The sequence below is a fragment of the Manis javanica genome, chromosome X, assembly GCF_040802235.1.
Source record: "Manis javanica isolate MJ-LG chromosome X, MJ_LKY, whole genome shotgun sequence".
Taxonomy (NCBI): Eukaryota; Metazoa; Chordata; class Mammalia; order Pholidota; family Manidae; genus Manis; species Manis javanica.
The window spans coordinates 140091593-140116453 of record NC_133174.1 but is presented as its reverse complement, the minus strand read 5'-3'; the positions used below and the strand labels follow the sequence as shown (position 1 = coordinate 140116453).

General features: G+C 57.3%; 1 protein-coding gene across 6 annotated transcripts; it reads left to right on the top strand.

Moving 5' to 3' along the window:
- The first annotated feature begins 27 nt into the window (after window positions 1-27).
- On the top strand, window positions 28-24171 carry HCFC1 (host cell factor C1). 6 transcript variants are annotated; one of them, XM_017679367.3, is made up of 27 exons: window positions 28-63; window positions 1346-1490; window positions 6767-6915; window positions 7094-7254; window positions 7825-8033; window positions 8943-9027; window positions 9528-9634; window positions 10781-10960; window positions 11089-11448; window positions 11707-11867; window positions 12384-12581; window positions 12938-13162; window positions 13256-13360; window positions 13549-13768; window positions 14115-14257; window positions 14392-14530; window positions 14723-14943; window positions 15547-17074; window positions 17314-17477; window positions 17995-18571; window positions 19034-19357; window positions 19545-19663; window positions 19760-19897; window positions 20234-20419; window positions 21100-21400; window positions 21906-21969; window positions 22191-24171. In XM_017679367.3, exons 1-27 carry the CDS (start codon window positions 43-45, stop codon window positions 22228-22230), a joined length of 6270 nt encoding a protein of 2089 aa, XP_017534856.2. In that variant the 5' UTR covers window positions 28-42; the 3' UTR covers window positions 22231-24171. The 6 variants fall into 6 exon arrangements, with proteins under 6 accessions (XP_017534856.2, XP_017534855.2, XP_017534858.2 ...); XM_017679366.3 differs by lacking the exon at window positions 28-63 and adding an exon at window positions 77-346; XM_017679369.3 differs by lacking the exon at window positions 28-63 and having other exon boundaries at window positions 77-1490; window positions 18127-18571; window positions 19037-19357.
- Window positions 24172-24861: the final 690 nt, after the last annotated feature.

The following is a 24861-nucleotide window of genomic DNA, read 5'->3' as shown; positions in this document are numbered from 1 at the left end:
CTATTGACGCCCGTGGACGGCCGGGCGAGAGGAAGTGGCAAGATGGCGGCTCCCAGGGCGGAGGTGTGGAGGGGCGCTGGGAGGGGCGCTGGGAGGGGCCGCAGGGCTGGACGCGGCTGCGCTTGACGAGCACGGTCTGAGCCGAAGCCAAGCGCGCAGCGGCCTTGGGCTCTCGTTGCGGGGCAGCCCAGGGCTCCTTTAAGAGGCCTCGGCGCAGAGGCGAGGCCGGGCGAAGACGGGGAGGTTGGGGGCGAGCAATGACGTCGCCCGACCCCGCCCCCTCGCCCTACCGCCGCCATGTTTAGTTGTTACTTCTTCACACAAGATGGCGGCTCCCAGGGAGGAGGTATGAGCGCCCTGCCGTTACCGCTCCTCTTGCCGTACAGTTGCCACTTCGGGGCTTAACTCTGGCTCCTTGGAGCGGCTCTCGTGGGAAGGAGTCATAAGGAGGGAAGCGAGGATCGGACGCTGCCTTGCGTTTGGTTGGCAGTGGAAAAACTGACGGAGGAGGAAGAGAATAGGGGGCAAGGGGGAGTTACTCTCAAGATGGCGGCTCCCAGGGCGGCAGACGCAGCCTGAGGAGCAGAGGCGGACTAAGGGGAAAGGTTCGAACATCACGCGTCCTACGGCGCGAGCTCCCGAGCAGCCCCCAAGAATTCGAGCTCTTTCCACTGGCCTCTGGCGCGCCTCTATCCCTTACGAGTGTCGAGGCTGTTGCGGGAGCGGCGGCTGTGCTAAGCGCTGGGCGGGGAAGCGGGACGGTCTCAAGATGGCGGCTCCCACAATTGTGGTCTGAGCGCCGGCGGGACTGGGACAACCGCCGTGCCTGTGGCTCCTTTCCACCCGCCCCGGAAGCCGGCCAGTGCAAGGGACTTGGGGGTGTGTGGGAACCGGGCCGGGTCTCCGCCATTTCCGGCGGGGGAGGGCTACGACTGAGGAAGGGAGGAGAGAGAGGCGGCTCAAGATGGCGGCTCCCAGGGCCTCCCGCCCGAGCTTGTGAGAGGGAGCGCCCGGGCAAGTAGTCAGGGCAGCAGGACTCGGCGGCCTTCAGCCTCTTGGGCCTAGGCGCATGATAGATTCGGGAGGTTCTTGAGGAGACGGGGTGAACCAGAAGAAGGGGAAGAGCCGAAGGGAAGGAGAATAGTTAAGATGGCGGCCTCCATGGAGCAGTCCACCGCTGTGTGAGGAACCGCTTCTCCGTTGAGAACTGCCTTAGGTGAAGGGGTGTGTGTGAGAGACGAATTGGAGCCCCCTTCCCGTTTGGTGACTGTTTTCCACCGCGCCCTTTCCCGAAACTATGGCTTCGGCCGTGTCGCCCGCCAACTCGCCAGCTGTGCTTTTGCAGCCCCGCTGGAAGCGAGTGGTGGGCTGGTCGGGTCCAGTGCCCCGGCCCCGCCACGGCCACCGCGCCGTGGCCATCAAGGAGCTCATCGTGGTGTTCGGCGGCGGCAACGAGGGGATAGTGGACGAACTGCACGTGTACAACACGGGTGAGTGCAAAGCCCGCTGGGTCTTCGGATCTTTCCCTCCCATTTCTCCGCACTGATTTGCTCTCCCTGTGCCTGTGCGACCCTTTGCTCTGCCGGGCTTCTCTGCTTTTCCCTGTCTCTTTCCTTTTTACAGCCTCTGCCTCTCCTGGGTTGAGGGGTGGTTTCCGTTATTGGAGAGGAACCGTCGAGTCCGGCTGTGAGGGGGCGGGGGCGTCGACATCGGAGGTGACTTCAGACAGACACCGTTACCCCACCGGGCGGATGCGTCCTTCGGCGCAGGCAGAGTCCCACCCCCTTCCTCGCTCCTGCGCCTGCTCCGCTCTTCCCCGTCGCTTGTGCTCATTCGGGAGAAATGACAGCTTCTAGATTACAGACTAGTTCTGTCTCCTGAGAAGGGGAAGAGTTGAGCAGCCTAACGCGATCTCGGGCGGGAGGGTGGGGGTTGTGTGCCGTGCAGGCTAATCGTCTCCGTGATGTGCAGGCGCCTCGGGGCCCCACAGGTCGCGTGGCGTTGCTGCCTTCCCCTTTCCACTTTTTACTTCTGCAGCTTTTTCACATGGCCTGTTTTTTCGGTCTGGGACCCTGCAGTGGAGGAGGTGAATTTCAGTGATCCGGCAGGGGGCTGGGTCGGACCTGAGCTGACCTCCGCTTCCTGTGGGGTTGAGGAGGTTGCCCTGTCCGGTTTTAGACCTTCCCCAAAGGCTGCCTCCCTCCTTGAGAGGAGGAGATTCCATGGGAGACAGAAGCCGCAGCACGCCTCCGGCTGCGCTCCCTGCTAGGTCTCTAGGGCTGGCCCGCATCCTCCTGCGACCCCCTCCCCCGTGGTCACTTGGTCTGCATTGCACACCTAGCGCCCCGTTGGGCCCAAGCTGCCCGTTGGGTGGACTCTGGCCCCCAGCACCTTGCCTTGCTCAGAAGGAGAGCCTAGGAGTTCTCACTGAGGACGGTGAGCCTGTGCGCGTGCAGTCCTGGGGGAGAGCCGCCGCCCTCTGCGGGTCACGCAGGAGTAGCATTTCAGGAAGCTGCCTGCCCCGGCAGCGGGACGATGCCCTCAGGTTGGCAGTGGCCGTCTTCCAGCTTTTACCCCTTGCTGTCACATCAGCAAACTCCTTTTGCTCCAGGTCCATCCTCCCGGGGCTGTGGCAGCACTAGGTTCAAGTCCGGACACCTCCTTTCTGCTTTGAGCTTGCTCTGCAGTGGGGAGCTGGTGGCTGAGGGAGACGTTGGTTGGAGTGGTGAGGTGAGGGCTGGGCTCTGGGCTGGGTGCTCCCCCTCCCCTGAGGTGAAGAGTGCAGTTTTCTTTGCACCTTGTAGGTTGTTGCCCCTGCCAACTTGACTTTTAAAAGGCTGGCGGGTTGTTGTGACCCTTTGCATTCCGGGCCTCAGCACCTGTCGCCTCCAGCGACGCCTGACTGCTTAGTGGTGCCCCGGCTCAGACAGCTGCAGTAGCAGCAACCAGCCCAGTGAGGGGACGGCTGTTTTTAGAGAGGCTGCTGCCCTGAGCAGAACCTCCTAAACTCCTTTGACCAACTTATTCTCGTAAGGCCTGGAACAGTGTCTTTGGCAGGAAAGTAGAATTTTAGAAAGTAGGGCAGGGGCCTAATTTCCATTAGTCCCGAAGTCCACTGTTTGCAGGGGCCTTTGCATATTTGTTAGTTTGTTTAAAGGAGTTCACCACCTTGGTGTTAATTCCCTCCCCGTCTGCAAGGCTCTGTTTTGCAGTAGAGGGTAGCCAGCCTTCCAAAGGACTGCAGCCCTGGGTTCCTCCAGGGTAGCAGTTTGGAAACTGCCCTAATGAACTCCTTAGGTGACCTCTCAGGGGAGTGACTGGTAGACCCACCTCGCTGTCCCTTGCCTGGTGTCTTGGCATCGTACGACAGGGCGGGAATTTGTCTGACATTTGGTGTCCACCAGCAGTGCTTATACCTGTGAGGCTCTGGGGTTCTTGATGTTGCGTCTCTGCTGCTGGTTTGGCTACTGCCTGGACATCTGGCCTCTTGCTTGCCTTTGTTTTAACTGAGGCTTCAGTGTATCCCCCTTGGGTCCCCTCTTGCACTTTTCCTCCTGCAGGATGAGTGCTCAGAGAAACTCATATTTTGGAGAGAGCTGATCTGGAAGCATTCCCTGTCACTAAGATAAGAGGCTGCAGGATGTGTGTGCGTGCTTTGCTCTTGGGTAGTTCAGCGGTCTGGGTGTGACAAGGGTCTGGGGGGTTTCAGGTGTGCACTTAAAGCATTTGTGTACGAAAAAGTGTGTCTTTCCTTCTGGCGCCAGTCACCACAGCAACTGTGGGACACTTGACTGGCTTTTGGGAGGTCTCAGGGTATAGGTACTGCCTTTGACCTCGGGGATTTTATTTCATTGTAGCAAAGCAGATTACTCAGAGGACCTGGTGCTGATGGGGTAAATGCGCCCTGATGAGGGGAGGATGTGGCTGGCAAGCAGGCACCCAAGGCTGGTCTTTCTCAGTGGTTCTTTAATGTCCATTGACTGTTAGAGCTTGAAGGAAAGGAGCCTTGGAAATTATCTAGTGGAACTTCTGTGTTTTTGCACATGAGAATAGTGGGGTCTGAGAGGGGAAGTGACAGGTCTATGGTCACCCCGCCAGCTGGCAGTGGAGTCTGGCAGTAGTAACAGACCTTCACAGTCTCTGTTAATGGGTGAAGGCCACCACTTTGGGAATGCCCCCCTGTTCCTGAAGTTATTGGTCACTAAGTTGAAGCTGTCTCATATCTGTCCCCCTCCATTCTGGGCCCTTTTCTCTTCTCACTTGACTCTTGCAGTCACTTCCTGATTGGCTCTGCTAGTTTCACTTGTTGGGAAATTTTGCTCACCCTTCCAGGCCCAGCTCCAGTGTTACCTCTTCTGAGAAGCCCCCCTCCCCATAATCGACCCTGCTCTGTACTCCCAAGGCTCAGGCTCGGGGCAGACCTCTTTTGGGCTGCTCTTACCATCGTGGGAGGACGGCCCAGCAGCCTTCCTACTAGACTGGAGGCTTAAGTATGGGAGTCGTGGCTGTGCCTCCCAGCACCTGGCACCACATCTGCCACACAGGAAGTGCCCCAGCGTCACGGGGGTGAACAAAAAGGCAGCTGGGGGAGCTTGGTCGTCTACCACTGCACGGGTATAGGTCTCTAGGTGGCCACAGGTGGAGGTTGAAAGGATGACAGCAACTGCCCGTGGTTTTGGCAAAGCATGGAAAGGGCTGGGGGGCATCTGATAAAACAGAAGCTGGGGTTTCGGTCTTGCTGAGGAGAGAGAAGGTGGAATGTGGTTCTGGTCCTTCCATGAAGAGTACTGTGTGCAGGTGGCCTCCTCTCCTCAAACCCTCTCCCAGCTGAGAGCCGTGACAGCCAGAGCATTATCAAGAATGAGGAATGCAGGGGGGGTTGTTATATGATGCCCTGCTAGATGAGCTAGGACCGAGAGCAGCTGGCGTGTGCAGTGGCCACAGGAGGTGCTCAGGTGAGTGAGGGTACCCAATGACTTCCTGTGCACTGGGCCCTGAGGTGGGTACCCAGCGATAACTTGAAGTCAGTGAACGGGTCCTTGTCTCTGTGATATCAGAGAGGTCACTTCCCTTTCTGGTTCTGTTCCTTTATCAGTTAAGGGAGGCTGGCTGAGTTTATCTGAGAAGTTTCTTTTTTATCCTGATAACTTGGGTGAAACTCCTCCCAAGACATCGTGGGAGTCTGCCTCTCCCAGGCTTGTGCAGGGGTGGCTTGCTATGGCATGGAATGAGAATGAGGCAGTGAACTGGGCTGGGGGTCTGGGCGCACGGCAGCCAGCAGCATTGCATCATCTCCCAGGAACACGGCAGAGGAGGGCCAGTGCTGTAGGCAACATGGAGTCTCAGGGACTGCCAAACCACAGAGGAGGCCAACAGTCTGTTCCATACCAAGCTGTAGGGTTGAGTAGTAGAGACTGATGGGGCGTTTTTGCCTCAGGGAAAATGTGCTTGTCTTGGGGTACAGTTGTGGTTTTAGATGAGGGTTGGCCTTTTGGCCCAGGTGCATGTTGGGCCTTGAGGGTGACAACATAAGGCTTGAATTACCCAGCATGCAGGAGTGGTGTATCAATGTTCAAGTGCATGGCTGTGCAAAAGGTTAGGCCAAGAAGCAGAGAGTAGCTGTGGCTTCCCACAGAGCTCCCCTAACCCCTGGTCAGACTCCAGGGGTGCTCTGTTCACACCCAGGTTCCTTCCCCTCTCACCAGCACTTCAATCCCAACGTGCTCATATTTGACCAGAACCAATTTAGGGGCATAGAAGCAGATTTGTGTCTGGCCCCCAGTTTGAGGTTTTTGGAACCGGAGTGGTTGATCCTTTAAGGGACAGTCATTTAAATAATGTGTAATTGAGGGCAACCCTCAAAAGAGGAGATTTTTTTCCCCAGGAAGCCCTGGCATGGCAGGTATGAGACGAGAGCCCGGAACAAGGAGTGGGGACACCAGGCAGATGGAGGGTGGGTCATGAGCCTAGCTGAGGGCTGGCCACCAGGTGCTGCCTGGTTTCTGATTTACCCTCTTCCTTGGAGGCCTCCCCACCTCACCCCATCCCCACCTAGATGATGGGCTTTGGGGAAGATTCTGTGGCCAGTAGAGGCTGTAAGGGTGCCACAGAAGCTCAGGCACCTTTGGCATTCAAGAGTAATTCTGGAGTGGTGTGGGCGTGGCATGCAGGTGATGTGGATTGTCACCTAGGAGATGCCGGCAGAGATAGGTTCTTGCCCTCATGCTTCTCTTAAGCCAGAAGGCTGACCGCCTTCATTGGCTCCCCAGCCTTCCAGTAGCACCTGCAGGAAGGAGGGTACTGGCCCATACCACTCACTCTTTCAGTCATTTAAAGGTGCAGCCATGGGCCTCTGGGAGGAGGAAGACAAGGCCACCAAGAGGGTATTTTGCATGTTAGACATTTCTTTCTGATGACCCACTGGGCAGTAGGGGAAGGAAGTTGGTGGCCACATTCCCAGAAGTTGATGAATTATCTTGGTCAGTGACTTCCTGCTTGTTACAACGACCTTGACAAGAAGCAGGCTGACCGCAGGCTCTTTTGAGGTGGCCTCTGAGGTCAAGGGGTTTAGAAGACAGCTTGGGCCATGGGCTGGCCTTGAACACTGAAAGGAGAAAGTCCCACATCCTTGGAACAAGAGGGCTGCCTTGAGCCCTCCTTTATTGGGCTGTTTTGCAGGCTGATGGGCTGGGGACCAGGAGGACTGGGGGCTCTGCTTCTGGGGGCCCTGGAAGTGCTCTTACACCTGCTTCTTTCTGCTCCCCAGCAACCAACCAGTGGTTCATCCCAGCCGTGAGAGGGGATATTCCCCCTGGGTGTGCAGCCTATGGCTTTGTATGTGATGGGACTCGCTTACTGGTGTTCGGTGGAATGGTGGAGTACGGGAAATACAGCAACGACCTCTATGAGCTTCAGGTAACAGCCCCAGTGTGTGCTCCTTGTGGTCGCAGCTGGCGAGGTAGTGAGGCTAGTGTCAGAGTGGCGGGGAGCTGCCTGCCTCACCGTGACCAGCTCTGTCCTGCAGGACAGATGGCCTGGGCCCCGGCAGTGACTAGCTCATTCCCAAGTCAATGGCTGAGTCTTGATTTTACAGGCAAGCCGGTGGGAGTGGAAGAGACTCAAAGCAAAGACGCCCAAAAATGGGCCCCCTCCATGTCCTCGGCTTGGGCACAGCTTCTCCCTTGTGGGCAACAAATGCTACCTGTTTGGGGGTCTGGCCAACGACAGTGAGGACCCTAAGAACAACATTCCAAGGTGAGGCTTTGTTCCTTTCGCATGGAATCCCATGATAGTGGGTATTTTAGCCTGCCAGCCAGCCAGCCCCACTGTACTGAGTCCCTTTCCTGTGCCCTGTAGGGAGCTTTCATTTCTGAGGTCTCTAACCCCAAGGAGGCATTGTGGGAGGAGGGCTCAGCCAGGAGGTAGAAACCCCACCTTGCCTTGGGCTGGTCCCTGTTCTTCAGGCCCGGTTTAGCCCTGGCTCATTCCTCCTCAGCCTCTGCTGCCTGCAGGTTTAGTAGGGGGCATTTTCCAAGGTTGGTGGCCAAGGGCCTTTGTAAAGTCTGGAAGTAGTCCCAGGCCAGTACCCTCCTTCCCAATAGGCACTCATGTAATGCCCAGTTTCATGTGCCAGTCAGCCCAGCACACCCCATCCTGCTGCTCCTTGTGGACTCGTGGTCATCCTCGGGAGCTTCTGGCGGCCCCTTCTGGGGGCAGGCATGGAGGGACTTGGAGTTTGTGTGGCCTCAGCCCCCTTGGCCTCCCAAGGATACTGCCGTTCACCTGAGTAGTCCAGGCTTACTGTAACTGACCTTTCTTTTCTAGGTACCTGAATGACTTATACATCCTGGAACTGCGGCCAGGCTCTGGAGTGGTAGCCTGGGACATCCCTATCACTTATGGCGTCCTGCCCCCGCCCCGGGAGTCACATACTGCTGTGGTCTACACTGAGAAAGACAACAAGAAGTCTAAGCTGGTGATCTACGGAGGGATGAGTGGCTGCAGGCTGGGGGACCTCTGGACTCTGGATATCGGTAAGATGTGGGTATGGCTGCTCCAGTAGCCTTAGAGCGATGTAAGCCTGCTGGACAGCAGTGCGAGATGGTGAGGTGTGGGGCTCCGGGAGAGAGTGAGTGCCCTGCTTAGTTCCTTACAGCACAGTGGGGGCAAAATTCTGTTTGAGGCTCTAATCTTTGTCCTGAGCTTGTGGCATTGCTTTTGAGAAAGAACAAGGCTCAGTTGGCCGAGTTAGTGTCCTGGCTCGAGAGTAAGTGGAGAAGTAAAGGCTTTTCCAGGGTGGAATTGTTTAGATTTGGTAGCATTAATCCCTATCCATCTGTGGGGTCAGACTCTACCAGGAATAGGGTGCCCTGGTCTGTCACAGTCAAATGGGTTGTCAAGAGACCCCAAGACCTACAGGGGCTACTTGGGTTGATAACCAGATTGGGGTATTAGGAGTGGTCGAAAGAAGTTCAAGTTTTTAACCTGAAGAACAGTAAAGGGGAAAGGTGGCTGTGGTCCTGTAGTTCGTTGTGGACACTCAAAAGAGTTTATCTTGGGCAGAATTCCCAGCAACATGCTTCCCGCCGTGCAGTCTGTAGATGATAGAAGTGGTGTGAGGGTGAATGCTTCTCGTGGCAGGCAGGGTGTGAGGCCAAGGATATCTTGAGGATATGTCCGCTGAGCCTACCCTAACCCCGAGAGCAGTGCTGGCTCACAGCAGGGGGGTCAGTAAGAGCTTGAATAGATGCTGTTGCCAGGATGGTGAATACAGCTTGAGAAGCCCTGGCACCAGGTGATTAGAGGGCCTCTCAAGGGCAGTGGGGACGCCAGGCATGGAATTCTTATGCTAGGTCAGCACCTGCCTTCCAGGGCCTTCCCTGTACCTGTGGAATATCCTCTGGGTTGGGGGGACGTGTGTCTGAATATCCATTGCTCTACAGAGACTCTGACATGGAATAAGCCAAGTCTCAGTGGGGTGGCACCTCTTCCTCGAAGTCTCCACTCAGCCACAACCATAGGAAACAAGTGAGTACCTGGCAATTGCTTCTCTCTTTCTAGCCTGGCCTCACCCCTGCCTCCAGAGGCCTCTCACTTTTGTTCCTACGATTCCTAAGGCCTGAGGAGAGGCCTCTTTGTGGTTGGGCTGGCATTCAGCAGCCCCGTCTTCCCATTACTATCTTGGGCTACTATGAGAAGACAGACTCAGGGTAGAGGGGTGCAGACCGTTCTAGATCCCCTACATAAGCAGCTGGGTATCTTTGTCAATGCGAAGGTTCCAAAGCAAATTTGAGAATGTTAGAGATGGAGGAGGTTAGTGAGCTTTAGGTGAGCTCTCCAGTGGTTCAGGTGACATAGTTCTCATGACGGCTGGGCCACCAAGTAGGAGAGGGCCATGGCAATAGTTTCACGTATCCTGGGGACAGCTGGAGAACCAAGCATATTCAGAACTTTCTGGGTGGTAGAGGAGGCCCCTAGTTTGACATGTCCTCTACAATCCTCTCCTACTCTTCCCTCCCTCATCCCAGAATGTACGTGTTTGGTGGCTGGGTGCCTCTCGTCATGGATGACGTCAAAGTGGCCACACACGAGAAGGAGTGGAAGTGTACCAACACACTGGCTTGTCTCAACCTGGGTATGGCCTCCTCGGGATTGGAGGGGCCTGCAGAGGGCTGTAGGAGGCTGGTCCTCCTCGGCCCCGAGAGCTGTGTGGGGCGTACAGGGAGAGAAGCTGCTTCTAAGGCCTGTGCCTCTAGAACCCACAAGAAGTAGCCGCTGGTCAGAGTGCTCTGAGAGATGCTCCTGCTTTCCACGTTTTGAATAGGCTCTTCCTCCACGTCCAACTCAGGAAAGTACAAATGCTGAGCGGTGCGGAGCCCCCCTTCTGCCTCCCATTATGTTTGGCAGAGGCAGCCACGTGGGTGGTTTTTCATTCACCCTGCAGGGACTTTTTCTATATATGCAAGCATTGCCTGTAGGTTCCTTTTAAAAAAACAAACAAAATAGCGGCCTGCTCTATGCAGTGCTGCGCCATGCTGTTTCCTCTGTCTTGGAGACCATCCTGTCCCGCATGGCGAGCAGCCTCATTCTTTTGAATTGGTATCGTGGTGTCGAAACTTGCACAGACTCTACTCCGTGAGTATCCTTGCACCGTTCTCGCCGCGTGCAAGCGTAACTGAAGGGGAAAACCTAGAGGTAGAATTGCTGTCAAAGGGGTGTTGCCAAGTTGCCCTGCACAGAGGCTGTGGTTGTATGGATACCCCTGAGGTGCAACCGTGGTGCCCATCAAGCTGTTTGGTCTTCACTGAGCCTCTTAGGTGATTGCCTTTCCCCATGGGCCGGCCCCTGCTCCCCAGCTCACCTTGAGCCCTGGCTGCAGGGGGCACAGAAATCCAACTGCCAGGCACCTTATGGTCAGTTTGCATTTCTTTTATTTTGAACAAGGGTATGTGTTTTCTCCTAGACCCTCTGTCGCCTTCTGTAGCCTGCCTGTGCTCCCCTTTGCATCGGCTCTTCTGCTGTTTGGTGTATAGGAAGTGAAACTTCTGGCTGGTGTCTCAGATAGTTTCTCCAGTTTGTAGCTCGTGGTTTATAATTTTACTTTTCATGGCCTTTTTGCCATACAGAGTAGAGTTGTTGTTTTTTGTTCTTAACTCAGTGATCTTTGATGACTTCCTGGTTTTAATTCCCCATCCCTGACAGCAAAAGGCCAAAGGGCTGCCGGGGGTTATGGGTTTCTCTGCCCACCCCACTGCTGACCTCCGCCTGCCGCCCTTCCCAGATACCATGGCCTGGGAGACCATCCTGATGGACACGCTGGAGGACAATATTCCCCGAGCCCGAGCCGGCCACTGTGCCGTAGCAATCAACACCCGCCTGTACATTTGGAGTGGGCGTGACGGCTACCGAAAGGCCTGGAACAACCAGGTCTGCTGCAAGGACCTCTGGTACCTGGAAACAGGTAAGGCTGACTGAAGGAGGGAGCCTTAGGCCTGCCACCGTGTGGCTGAGCCTGAGGGTGTAGCCGCCTGCCATGCCCACCGCTGAAACCTCCGTCTCCCCTTTCTCACCACCTGTGCTCTCTTACAGAAAAGCCACCACCCCCAGCCCGGGTACAGCTGGTGCGAGCCAATACCAACTCCCTGGAGGTGAGCTGGGGGGCAGTGGCAACAGCCGACAGTTACCTTCTGCAGCTCCAGAAATATGACATTCCTGCCACGGCTGCTACTGCCACCTCCCCCACACCCAATCCAGTCCCATCTGTGCCTGCCAACCCTCCCAAGAGCCCTGCTCCAGCAGCAGCCGCACCTGCTGTGCAGCCGCTGACCCAAGTAGGCATCACGCTCCTGCCCCAGGCTGCCGCTGCACCCCCGACTACCACCACCATCCAGGTCTTGCCGACGGTGCCTGGCAGCTCGATTTCCATGCCCACCACAGCCAGGACTCAAGGTGAGCACTTGGGGGCAGGGCCTGGCCCCCCAGGAAATGGCATTCCTGAGTAAGGGCTGCTGACAGCGCGCCTAGCCCAAACCTGTTGCCGAGTGCCGGGGGTCGGGACTCAATCCTGCCAGTGCGGACCGTCACTGGAGGGTATCTGGAAGGGCCAGACATGAAGCACAAGCAGGTCACAGAAGCAGGTCATGTGTGCATACTAAATGTGACACAAGGGCTGGGGCTCTGCTGATGGACACTCCCTTCTGTTGCCAGGTGTCCCTGCTGTTCTCAAAGTCACCGGTCCTCAGGCTACGACAGGAACCCCATTGGTCACCATGCGACCTGCCAGCCAGGCTGGGAAAGCCCCTGTCACTGTGACCTCCCTTCCTGCAGGCGTGCGAATGGTCGTACCAACACAGAGTGCCCAAGGGACGGTGAGAAGCAGCTTCTGGGCTGGGCTGGGCGGGGCGGGGCAGGGCTTCTTGGTGATGCCTGGTGCCCTGACTGGGTTCAGATGCTACCCAGTTTTAGTACCATTCATCCTGGGCCTGTCTTGGCTGTAAAGCGTTGAGGCAGCAGCCTCTCAGTACTAAGTTTTTCAGAGTACAGCCTGGGGGAGAATCTAGCCAGTGGGGGGTTAACCCAGACCTGCAAAGAGAGAGCTGTACCTGACTTCGTGGTCTTTAGGAAAGATTTGGAGCTGCTGACAAACTCCTGCCACTGGGTTGTAGAGCCCGGTTGGTGGCAGGAGTCCAGGTCGGGGCCCAGAGAGCAGGCCCCGGCAGTCTGAGAAGCTGAGAGACACTACCTTCAGGAGTGCTGGGCAGGAAGAGGGCTCTTTGGTCAGGACTAAGCCTCTTGGGGGGTTCTGGTGAGATCTGTGGAACAGGGAGCTGGGCAGCCTTGGTGTCAGTGTTGCCACAGGCTCATGCACCGTGTGCCCACCACAGGTGATTGGCAGCAACCCACAGATGAGTGGGATGGCTGCATTGGCAGCTGCAGCCGCTGCCACCCAGAAGATCCCTCCTTCCTCGGCGCCCACAGTGCTGAGTGTCCCAGCAGGTACCACCATCGTCAAAACTGTGGCCGTGACGCCTGGTACTACCACCCTCCCGGCTACTGTGAAGGTGGCCTCCTCACCAGTTATGGTGAGCATCCCACAAGCCTGGTTCTGAGCCAGTGGCCTTGGGGCCAGGGGCTTCTGAGCACTGATCAGACAGCAGCCCCTCCTTCTGGGCTTGGCCCAACCAGCAAAGGATGTTGGTCCATAATTGTGCTTTCTGTGGGCTGTGGATTAAGCCATCACCTGTAAGGGTGTGGCAGCCTTAGACTAGGCCTGTGAAGTGCAGTCTTCTCCCCTGCTTCACTAAAGGATAGGTAAACCAAACTGAATTGTTGGCAGGGGGAGAGCAGCCAGGCTGGAGCTGTGGGCTTGCCAGGACAATTTGGGTAGAGGTTTGGTCTCTCTCTGCTCTGCCCATAACTCGTCTCTGCCCGCATCCAGGTGAGCAACCCAGCCACTCGCATGCTGAAGACTGCAGCTGCCCAGGTGGGGACTTCTGTCTCCTCCGCTGCCAACACATCTACCCGCCCCATTATCACTGTGCACAAGTCAGGGACTGTGACGGTTGCCCAGCAAGCCCAGGTGGTGACCACCGTGGTGGGTGGGGTCACCAAGACTATTACCCTGGTGAAGAGCCCCATTTCTGTCCCAGGAGGCAGTGCTCTGGTGAGTGGCCCCATCTGTGCAGCATGTGGCCCAGGCCAGATTGTGCCCTTGATTAGTTTCCAGATCATTCCCTGTTCATCCTTTCCTTTTTAGATTTCCAATCTGGGCAAAGTGATGTCAGTGGTCCAGACCAAACCAGTTCAGACGTCAGCAGTCACAGGCCAGGCATCTACAGGCCCAGTGACTCAGATCATCCAGGTGAGCTTGTGGGCACTGGCCATGCATGTCTGCTTAGAGAAGACCCCTTGGGCACATGTGGCACACACAGTCCTGCTGCTCTTCAGAGCATTCCCTGAGCTGCTTAGGTTGCTGTGGAGAGTAACCAGACCAGACTTTCTGTCCGACTTTCCACACCTCGCCTTCTTCCACCTGTTCTCTCCTTGCAGACCAAAGGGCCCTTGCCAGCTGGGACTATCCTGAAGCTGGTGACCTCAGCAGATGGCAAGCCCACTACCATCATCACTACCACGCAGGCCAGTGGGGCTGGGACTAAGCCCACCATCCTGGGCATCAGCAGTGTGTCCCCCAGCACCACCAAGCCTGGCACAACCACCATCATCAAGACCATCCCCATGTCAGCCATCATCACACAGGCGGGCGCCACGGGTAGGGAGGGGTGCACGGCCCCCCCGCCCCAGTACACTAGTGAGGAGTTGTGTCGGAACGGGTGGAGGCCGGGCTGTGCTGTACTCTGGGTTTCTGTTGCTTTTCCCTTCTCCACCCTCCCTTTACATTCAGTTGAAGGCTTGTAGGGAGGTAGCAGGGGTGCAGCTGTGCCTTTGGTACTACATTGTAATCAGGGAGCAGCAGGAGGAGCTACTTGGGAAGGGCCCAGTGGAGCTAGATCAGGGGGGCTAGTGCAGAGCATAGCCCACAGGCAACAGTCTGGATGGGGCTGCTGCCCCCTCCATAGCCCTGCCTGAAGCCAAGCTGCCCCCTCCCTCCCATCCAGGTGTGACCAGCACTCCTGGTATCAAGTCCCCCATCACCATTATCACCACCAAGGTCATGACATCAGGAACTGGAGCACCTGCCAAAATCATCACTGCTGTTCCCAAGATTGCCACTGGCCATGGGCAACAGGGAGTGACCCAGGTGAGGCATGCCAGGCCCTTTGCTCAGCCCTGCCCCAGCAGGCCACACTTGTTCTCCTGAGGGGCTTGGAGGGGGGCAGCACAAGGGTATGGCCAGCTTGTGAGTGACTTTGGGGGCACTCTCTGTCATTCCAGGTGGTGCTAAAGGGGGCCCCTGGACAGCCAGGCACCATCCTCCGCACTGTGCCCATGGGGGGCGTCCGCCTAGTCACCCCTGTCACTGTCTCCGCTGTGAAGCCTGCTGTCACTACACTGGTTGTGAAGGGCACCACAGGTATGTAAACCTGCAGGCTGGGCCCACCTTTTTGTTGGAGGGCTGGGGGAGGGTGCCGGTGCCCTCTCCAGAGCCTTCTGTTCCCATTGGGTGCACTCCAGAGCCCCCAGTGCCTCCAGCCCCAATGGGCACAAAGCTGTGGGAAGATAGGCACCAGCAGCACGCCTCACCCTCTCCCCATCCTGCCTTTAGGCGTCACAACCCTTGGCACTGTGACGGGCACCGTTTCTACCAGCCTTGCTGGAGCTGGGGGCCACAGTACCAGTGCCTCCCTGGCCACGCCCATCACCACCTTGGGCACCATTGCCACCCTCTCAAGCCAGGTGATCAACCCCACTGCCATCACTGTGTCAGCTGCACAGACCACGCTGACAGCAGCTGGTGGGCTCACAACCCCCACCATCACCATGCAGGTAGGGTAACCAGCAGAGCATGAGGGTGTGCGCCCCACCCAAGGGTCACAGTGTCCATCTTGGGGCTCTGCAGCAGGTCCCTCTTCCCCTCAGGCGTGGGGCAGCCAGAGGATGTTTCCCTGGTGTGTTTCAATCCTTAATCACTGTCTAATGGTCTGTCACATTGAGATACCAGGTCTTAGCCATTTCCGGTTTTTGAATGTTGTCATTTTTCTAGTGGTATTACAGAGGGTGTGAGAATTCATCTTAACTTGCATATAGCATTTTTCTTATTTTCACGCATCCTAAGCTGAATACCTGAAAGTCGTGAAATGTCTGTTGCTGGCCTTCATGAGACGTGTGGTCAGCAGGGTTCCCTCCCTGATCTGGGGCTGGCTCAAGCCCCATCCCACTGCCCCTTTCCAGCCCCTGTGGCCCTTGAGGCAAAGCAGTACCTCATCCCAGGTCTCTGAGCCAGTCAGTGCCTTCAGGTCAGAGAACAAGCAGGCCCTGGATGTGCCAGAGCCGTTGCTTTCTCAGCTGAGTCAGTGGTCCACTGCAGGACAGTGAAAGGGACAGATGGGAAGTTGTGGCACTAACTCTTCTGTCCGGTGTCTCCTCCAGCCTGTTTCTCAGCCTACCCAGGTGACTCTGATCACAGCACCCAGTGGGGTCGAGGCCCAGCCTGTACATGACCTCCCTGTGTCCATTCTGGCCTCGCCAACTACAGAACAGCCCACAGCCACAGTTACCATTGCTGACTCGGGCCAGGGTGATGTGCAGCCCGGCACTGTGACGCTGGTGTGCTCCAACCCGCCCTGCGAGACCCATGAGACAGGCACCACCAACACCGCCACCACCACAGTCGTAGCTAACCTCGGGGGGCACCCCCAGCCCACCCAAGTGCAGTTCGTCTGTGACAGACAGGAGGCAGCTGCTGCTCGTGTGACCTCGACAGTGGGGCAGCAGAACGGCAGTGTGGTTCGCGTCTGCTCCAACCCGCCATGTGAGACCCACGAGACAGGCACCACCAGCACGGCCACCACTGCCACCTCCAACATGGCTGGGCAGCACGGCTGCTCCAACCCGCCCTGCGAGACCCATGAGACGGGCACCACCAGCACAGCCACCACCGCCATGTCAAGCCTCAGCACTGGCCAGCAGCGAGACGCCTGGCACACCTGTGTGGCCAGTACCACCCCCACTGTGGTCCGGGTCAGTGTGGCTGCTGGGGCGCCGGAGAGAGCCCTGGGTTCTGTCAGGCCGTTGTGCCAAACCCGCCAGAGCAGTGTGAGCAGCAGCAGCATGACTGTGGTGGCCACTGGGGCCCCATGTGTGGCTGGCCCGTTCCTCAGGCCAAGCCTGTCCCTGGAGGCTGGTGGCCACAGCGCCACATTTGTGCAACTGGCCCCTCCAAGTGGCCAAGTCAGGTCCAGCGGCCCCAGTGGCAAGGACAGTCCTGCAGCAGGCCTGGGTCAGCTGGTGTCTGTGGGGCGTCAGCTGGAGGTACATGGCACCCATACAGCCACCATCCCCACCATATCCTGCACCGCCCTGGGTGCAGGGGAGCCCCGTGAAGTGCGGGGGACCCCCATGCCTGCATATGAGAGCTCGCCTAGTGCCACTGTAACTGTGACAGCCCTGGAGGCACTGCTGTGCCCCTCAGCCATCGTGACCCAAGTCTGCTCCAACCCGCCCTGCGAAACTCACGAGACGGGCACTACCAACACCGCCACTACCTCGAATGCAGGCAGTGCCCCGCGGGTCTGCTCTAACCCGCCTTGCGAGACCCACGAGACAGGCACCACCCATACACCCACCACTGCCACCTCCAGTGGGGGTGCGGGCCAGGATGAGGGTGGGCAGCAGCTGCCCACCAGCCGTCCCTGTGAGACGCACCAGACCACGTCCACCGGTACCACCATGTCAGTCAGTGTGGGTGCCCTGCTCCCCAACACCGCCCCCTCCCACAGGACCCTGGAGTCCGGCCTGGAGGTGGCAGCACCGCCCACCGTCGCTCCCCAGGCTGGGACTTCCTTGCTGGCTGTTTTCCCAGCACAGAGGGTGTGCTCCAACCCCCCCTGTGAGACGCATGAGACAGGCACCACGCACACAGCCACCACTGTCACCTCTAACATGAGTTCAAACCAAGGTGAGTGAAGGTGGCCAGCCTGGCATGTGTGGTCTCCTGGAGCTTGGGTCAGAGGGTGAGGAAACAAGTGTCTGCAAGATACATCTAGCCGGAGGGAAACAGATTCTATATGGGGCTCAGTTTGCAGGGGTGGGTGGGACCTCCAGGAGACCATGTCCCCTGGTGGCAAAGCCAGGTGGAAGCCCGAGGCTCCTGCCAGCCGAGTGCTTGTCGCATAGCTCTCTGCTTGCCCCCTGCAGATCCCCCCCCAGCTGCCAGTGACCAGGGAGAGGTGGAGAGCACCCAGGGCGACAGCGTGAACATCACCAGCTCTAATGCCATCACCACGACCGTTTCCTGCCCACTGACACGGGCTGTAACCACCGTGACACAGTCCACACCTGTCCCGGGCCCCTCGGTGCCGGTAAGAACCCTGAAAGGGCCCTTTTCCCTCCCCGCCACCCACTGTGTCTTCAGCCTGCGCTGTTCTGGAGTTGGGCACCAGGTGTCACTCTTGTAGCAGGCACAGTGCCTTGCCTGGTCCTTTTTCCAGACCATAAAAGGGCAGCCTTAGGCCCGACAGGGCAGGAGGCAGGAGTCCCCCAGGCCTCCGGGTTTCGCAGGCACTTTTTTTCTGTATCTGTTTCCCTTGGCTCGTCATTTCACCATACCCCAGGAGAGTGACACGGCAGAACTCTGAGCACCCCTTTGACTAGACCTGGAGGCCTCTGAGGATGAGTTACAATCGGCCAGCAGGCCTTGAGGGTCTCTCCTCCTCTTCCTGTGCTCCCTGCTACTCAGTGACCTGCCACCCCTCCCCATGGAATGGGGTTGCACTGGCCTGTGTAGAATGAAAGTCCAGTCCTGCAGGGAAAGATGAAGGCTGCCTGGTTCTGGTGTCCCTCTGCTCCCCTCTGACGGGGACTTCTCTCCCTTTCTAGAAGATCTCATCATTGACTGAGACTACCCCAGGGGCTCTGAGCACCGAAGTCCCCATCCCAGCCACGATAACAGTGACCATAGCCAACACAGAATCTTCTGACATGCCCTTCTCTGCTGTTGACATCCTGCAGCCCCCAGAGGAACTCCAGGCCTCACCAGGGCCTCGCCAGCAGCTGCCGCCACGGCAACTCCTGCAGCCTGCCTCCACACCCCTGATGGGGGATTCCGCCGAGGTCCTGTCTACTTCCCAGACCTCTGAGCTCCAGGCCGCTGTGGATCTGAGCAGTACAGGGGACCCATCTTCAGGCCAGGAGCCTGCCAGCTCAGCTGTGGTGGCCACTGTGGTAGTTCAGCCACCCCCACCCACGCAGTCTGAAGTAGACCAGTTGTCACTTCCCCAAGAGCTGATGGCTGAGGCCCAGGCGGGTACCACCACTCTCATGGTAACAGGGCTCACCCCTGAGGAGCTAGCAGTGACTGCTGCCGCCGAAGCAGCTGCCCAGGCTGCAGCCACAGAGGAAGCCCAGGCCCTAGCCATTCAGGCAGTGCTCCAGGCCGCGCAGCAGGCTGTCATGGGTAGGTGCTAGGGGAGGGTGGCTTGTCATGTCATCTTTAGTCCAGTCCAAGCTGGACGGGAACCCTGAGAGGCAAGACAGGCTCCTTGGGAAGAGCAAGGACACAGGATTCTAGAGCCCCGCTGCTGGTGGCCCTGGCCAGAGGGCATGGTGACAGGCAGTCGGCAAAGAGGAGGCCTAATTCCTGCCAGGGCAGTGCAAGTCAGACATGATGGGGAAGATGGGCACAGCATGTAGGCTGGGCTTGGCAGCCAGGGAGGAGGCAGGGCCCCTTGGTTGGGAGGGCAGGGTAGAGGTGGGCTGGGAAACAAGTTTGTGGGCCAGGCTCTGAAGGGCCTGTGTCCATTCAGACTTCCCTGCTCTTGTGGGAAGATGAAGCTGGGAGGCAGTGACAGTGGGAAGCCATGGATGGGTTGCTCCTGGCTGGCGTTCCTCTTGAGTGGTGTTGTTCTCCACCCTGGAGCAGGCACTGGGGAGCCCATGGATACATCTGAGGCAGCGGCAGCCGTGACCCAGGCAGAGCTGGGCCACCTGTCAGCTGAGGGCCAGGAGGGCCAGGCCACCACCATCCCCATCGTGCTGACACAACAGGAGCTGGCTGCTCTGGTGCAGCAGCAGCAGCAGCTCCAGGAGGCACAGGTCCAGCAACAGCACCATCACCTCCCCACTGAGGCGCTGGCCCCTGCTGACAGCCTCAACGACCCAACCATTGAGAGCAACTGCCTCAATGAGTTGGCTGGGGCCGTCCCCAGCACTGTAGCCCTGTTGCCCTCCACAGCCACTGAGAGTAAGTGGGGCCCTGCCTGGCCATGTGCACATTTCCTACAGCACCGACCCCAGGGAATGTAGGAGAGAAGGTCTGGGTCCCTCTGCACAGAAATGGGGGAGTGTTGTTGCTCTGACTTGAGGGAGGGACTCCTACACAAAAGATAGGTTTCCGGGACCTTTTCCACTGATGCCTTCTTTCCTTCCAGGCCTGGCTCCATCCAACACATTTGTGGCCCCCCAGCCAGTCGTGGTAGCCAGCCCTGCAAAGCTGCAGGCCGCAGCTACTCTGACTGAAGTGGCCAACGGCATTGAGTCCCTGGGTGTGGTGAGTCTGGTGTGGCAGTGCTTCATGGGGCGGGGGCACTGCCTCTCGGCCCCAAGGGCTGGGGGCTTGATCTCTTTTCCTCTTTTGGTCTTCCAGAAGCCAGACCTACCACCCCCACCAAGCAAAGTCCCCGTGAAGAAGGAAAACCAGTGGTTTGATGTAGGGGTCATTAAGGGTACCAATGTAATGGTGACACACTATTTCCTGCCACCAGATGATGCTGTCCCATCTGACGTAAGTGTCCCCAGGAGCTGGCACCCTTGGGTGGGTGGATCCTGGCCATGAAGGGAGTTTCCGGGGCTCCCGGGGACTTGTGAAACTCCCCAGGGGTGCCCTGTGGCTTGGAGCGTGTCTGAGAACAGCCAGGTGCCAAGCCTTCCCCGCACGCTTCCTGTTCCTGTGCCCTTCAGCGCAGCAGAGGAGCCCAGTCTCGGGCCCCGCCACACCCCGCCACACCTGCACCTTTCCCAGGGCGGGAAAACTGCTCTGGTAGTCCCAGAGCTGCCCTCTGCATAGTGGGCTTCATGTCACTGTCTTTCCTCTGATTGTTCTTCTGGCCTTTTGCCCCAGGATGATTCAGGCACTGTGCCAGACTATAACCAGCTGAAGAAGCAGGAGCTGCAGCCAGGCACAGCGTATAAGTTCCGTGTTGCCGGGATCAATGCCTGTGGCCGGGGGCCTTTCAGCGAGATCTCAGCCTTTAAGACATGTCTGCCTGGTTTCCCAGGGGCCCCCTGTGCCATTAAAATCAGCAAAGTGAGTTCTGTCACGTGGGGTGGCCCTGTCCCTGGCAGCTCCTCTGCCTGGAGCAGAGCACACCTCAGGGGAATCCATACACTGGGCTCTCCCTTTTATCCTTGGGCCAGGTAGGGGTGATGCAGGAGGCACCTCAAGATGTGGGCAGAGTCAGCCAGGTCTGTGATGAAGCTTCTGGTCTTGGCTCTGTCACCAATTGCTGGGATGACAGGGGCAAGTTCCTTCCCAACCCCTGGCATCATTCTTTTCTGAAACATGGCAGCTAATGTTCAGTGAGTGTCTACCACAGGCCATATTCAATGTGTTTTTTCTAATCCTTAAAACACCCGGAAGAGGTCTGGAACCTGCTGTTAGCTCCATCTTCCTGGTGAAGAAACAGGCACCAAAAGGCCAAGTGACAAGTCACACATTAAGTGGCAGAGTGGGTATAGGAAGACTGTTTTGTGTCCCTATCCATTTAATTTCATCATTACATCAAGCTGCCTTCCACGTGGGGACATGAAGCCGTCTCTTTGGAGTTCCCTGAACTGCTGGGAAATAGCTCTGTTGTTAGGAGGAGCGGTGAAGTATCAACAGGCAGTTCCGGAAGTGGAAAAGCATTCTAGCTCCTCTGTCCCCAGGCAGGCAGGGTGGGATAAAGTCAAAAAGGCCGAAGACAGCACTCTACCCCTTGATTCTAGAGTCCAGATGGTGCTCACCTCACCTGGGAGCCGCCTTCAGTGACCTCCGGCAAGATCATTGAGTACTCAGTGTACCTGGCCATCCAGAGCTCCCAGGCTGCAGGGGAGCCCAAGAGCTCCACCCCGGCACAGCTGGCCTTCATGCGGGTGTACTGCGGGCCCAGCCCCTCCTGCCTCGTGCAGTCCTCCAGCCTCTCCAATGCCCACATCGACTACACCACCAAGCCCGCCATCATCTTCCGCATCGCCGCCCGCAACGAGAAGGGCTACGGCCCAGCCACCCAAGTCAGGTGGTTACAAGGTGGGTCATGTTCCTCAGGCAAGCATCAAGTGGGGCGGGCAGGCTGACCTGGCTCCAAGTTGGACTTCAGAGCTTTACAGATGGATGACATGATAGTCTAGGGTGCTGTGGAGGTATCCTGCATGGGGTATCTCACCTCATCTGGGGGCAGAGTATATGAGGTGAGATGGGGGGGAGAGGATTGCAAGGGCCTGAAGTAGGCAATGGGTGAAGCTGGAGCCCCAGCGGCAAGGGACAGGATGAGGAATGGAGGCTCTACGCTGCCCTGTGGGGTTTGTGCTGGTTCCCGCAAGGCTGGCCAGGGAGGACGGTGAGGCGTCTCACCTGAGTCCTGGGCAACCATGGCGAGGGACCATTGTGCTCAGCTGGTCGTGCTGGGGGCCTGAGAGGCTCTGTAGGGCATGGGTGGGGTACAGATATTCTCTCTGCTCTTGGTCCCCTGGCCTGTGGGCTGCTGTGTGACTGAGCCTTGCTGAGCTGTTCACCACTCCCTCTTTCCTCTCAGAAACCAGTAAGGACAGCTCTGGCGCCAAGCCAGCCACCAAGCGGCCCATGTCCTCCCTGGAGATGTAAGCAGGAAGCCCCTTGGAGGAACTGAGGCTGGGGGTGGGTGGCTTGTAGGAGGAAAGAGCAGTGGAAAGGGTGGGGCCTCGATTCTCCTTTACCTGTCTGGGAGCCTAAGGCGGTGTGAGCCCCCACCAGGTGTAGCACCAGGTGCAGCTCCTGCTTCCGCACTACCGTTGAGACCTACATGAACATTGCTCTTTCCCTTTTCCTTCTACCTTCCAAGGAAATCTGCTCCAAAGAAATCTAAGGCAGACGGTCAGTGAGAGGCAGCTGCTCTGCACCTGGATTCTTCTCCAGACCCCCTTCTGCTTCAGGAACACCGCCCACCCAGCGCTCACACTTTCCCCTCAGGAGCCACTGGTCACCATTTGTTCTTCCTCCTTTTTTTTCTGTTTTAAAAATAATCTCGACAAAGCACAGTGTACCACTGCTGTTGGAAGAAAGTGGAAGGCAGATGTAGAAGAGCAGAGAGCAAGCGAGACAGAGCGCGCCTTCCTCTCCTCCCCCAGTGCCTTCCACTGGGAGCTGAACAAGCCCGCAGTTCTCCAAGGCCCCCAGGGAGAGAAACAAAGCCAGTGTGAAGTCGAAAGCATGCTCCTCCAAAGCCCGTGCTCCTCTTGGTGTTTCTCACCCTTGGCTCAAGGGGGCAGTCGTGGGCACAGAGGGAAGCACCTAAGCTGAGGAAGGGCCCCGCACCCTGTCTGCTCCACGCTGCACCCTCTACCCCGAGAAGCTTGGCAGGAGCCCAGCTGGGGTTCTGGCTTGTTCCATGTTATGTTACCTTTGCATTTCCCATCCCCCCACAGGCCGTGCTTCGGCTAATCCAATCCTGTGTGCCCAGCAGTTTTCTCAGCAGCTTTTGTCCTCTTCCTCCCACTTCCTTCTTTCCTGTTTAGAGAGAGATGAAATAAAAAGGAAGGTGGACAGAAGAGCCCTGGCAGCCTCAACAGTGTTGTGTGAAAATCTCCCGACTCCCAGTGGCGCACAGCAGCCCTCCCTGCTTAGGTCTCCCTGGGTCAAAGCTGGGGCCACATCAACTGCTGCATTTGCTGTATTTTTTTTTTTTAGTTGAAATTGATGAGATTAACATTTTTATTGTAATTTTAGTCTTAGCGTGTGGGGTTTTGTCTGTTTTGTTTTGTTGTCAGCTGTGTACAGAATGTGTATCTTTCTCTTTTTTTTTTTTTTTTACTTTTTTTTTTTGGCTAGGCCTTTCTGGAGGAAAAGCTGAGGGTAGCCAGGGCAGGAAAAGCTTGGAATCTACCCTGTGGGCCTGGTGTTCACTACCCAGCCTGATTTCTTCTTGCTGGCCCCTGCCCTCTGCCCCTTTGCCTGTCCCCAGGACTCTGGGACGGGGGGGTGAGCTGTCAAACCTCTTCCCCATGGGCGACTTCTCCCCACCTATAGGATCCAGCATGCGCATCTGTTAGAGCCTGAAGTCAGTTGGGTTTCGGATGAGGACAGCCCAGAGTGGGTCCTGTGTTCTCAGCACCCCCAGGCTCACTCCCTGGTGTAATTGGCTCAGAGGATCTGACACCCTTAACTGCAGCCACCCACATCCACAGGCCTCCAGTCAGTTGTCCCAGAAAGGGTGGGAGAGGGGAACTCAGCCTTAGAGGCAGCCTGGGAGGGCAAGGGTGTGGTGTTACCCCGGAGGACCTCAGAGAAGGAGCAAGGTAATATAGCACCCGGCACCAGTTCAATTAATTTGCAGCACTGGGCCTGAGCTGTGCCAGTCCTTAGGGCCAGACTTGGAGGGACGTGGGCTCTGCTTGGAGTGGCTAATGAGACAGCTTTCTGCTTCACACCCAAGCTTTCAAAGAGCAAGGCTTGCAAGCAGGTTACAGAAGGATTTAAAACAAGCAGCCAATGACTTCGGACATCCAGTTCTGCCCTGGAGACGCAGCTATAGCCGGGTCCCTGGCCTTTGCAGATCCCTGCCACCAGCCTGTGCCCTCTGGGGCCTCTGGTTTGTTGTATTATAGTATATTTCGCTGTGGAAAATGTCACGTTTAGTCACCTTGGAGCCCACTTGCCTGGCTCCATTGTCCCCCCACTGCCCTCCTGAGCACCCTTTGATTTCTCGTTTCTGAGAACAGTACTCCCATTCATCTATTGTAGAGTAACCCCTGTGATGCAATATTACCATAGTGCGATGTCGTTTTGTGCTATTTTGAACAATTAAAATACTTTTTTTGAAATAACCACTTGTTTCCACTGTTTGGGGACTCCCACCAGAGGAGGCAGTAGGCAGAAAGTAAGGCCCACAAACACTTAACCAAAGCTCTTGGGAGCCTCTTGTTCACAGCACCTGCTGTGAACAGGATTCTGTTTCCCAATTGCCTGCTAAGTTTCAACGCTTCACTGCATCTGTGGCCTTGGGAAGCTGCTGACAACTCTGGGTACTGGATCCCCTTCTCCCTGGCAAGAGGGTAGGAGCCTGGGGCAAAGGCAGGTTGCCAGCTGCTGGCTGCCTTGGACAGTGGGAGAGGGCTGAACTGCTTCCACTAAGAGCTTAGGGGCCCCAGTGTCCAATCCCCAGGACGGATGTACATTGCTCTTGGGGTAGCCCCCACATCTGGCGCTCAACAGGCGCTACAAGAGTAAATTATCTTAATCTGGCTCTCTTGTCCTCAAGCCAGGTTCCCAAAGAGGAGTGGAACTTCTATTGAATTGTGATAGTCCCACTGTTAGGTGGGTGGTATAGCCAGAATTAGATGGCTGGCATTAGTGGTTAGTGCCAGCCAGCCAGGAGGCCCAGAGGGGAGGACTCAGTGCCGGCATGTCTTGGTGCCAGGTGGGCAGAGGGGAGCAGCAGCACATGGGGTGGTGGGTGTTGGGGCACTAGACCACTTCTTCAGCAGGCTACGCCTCAATTCCCCTGTGCCCACCCA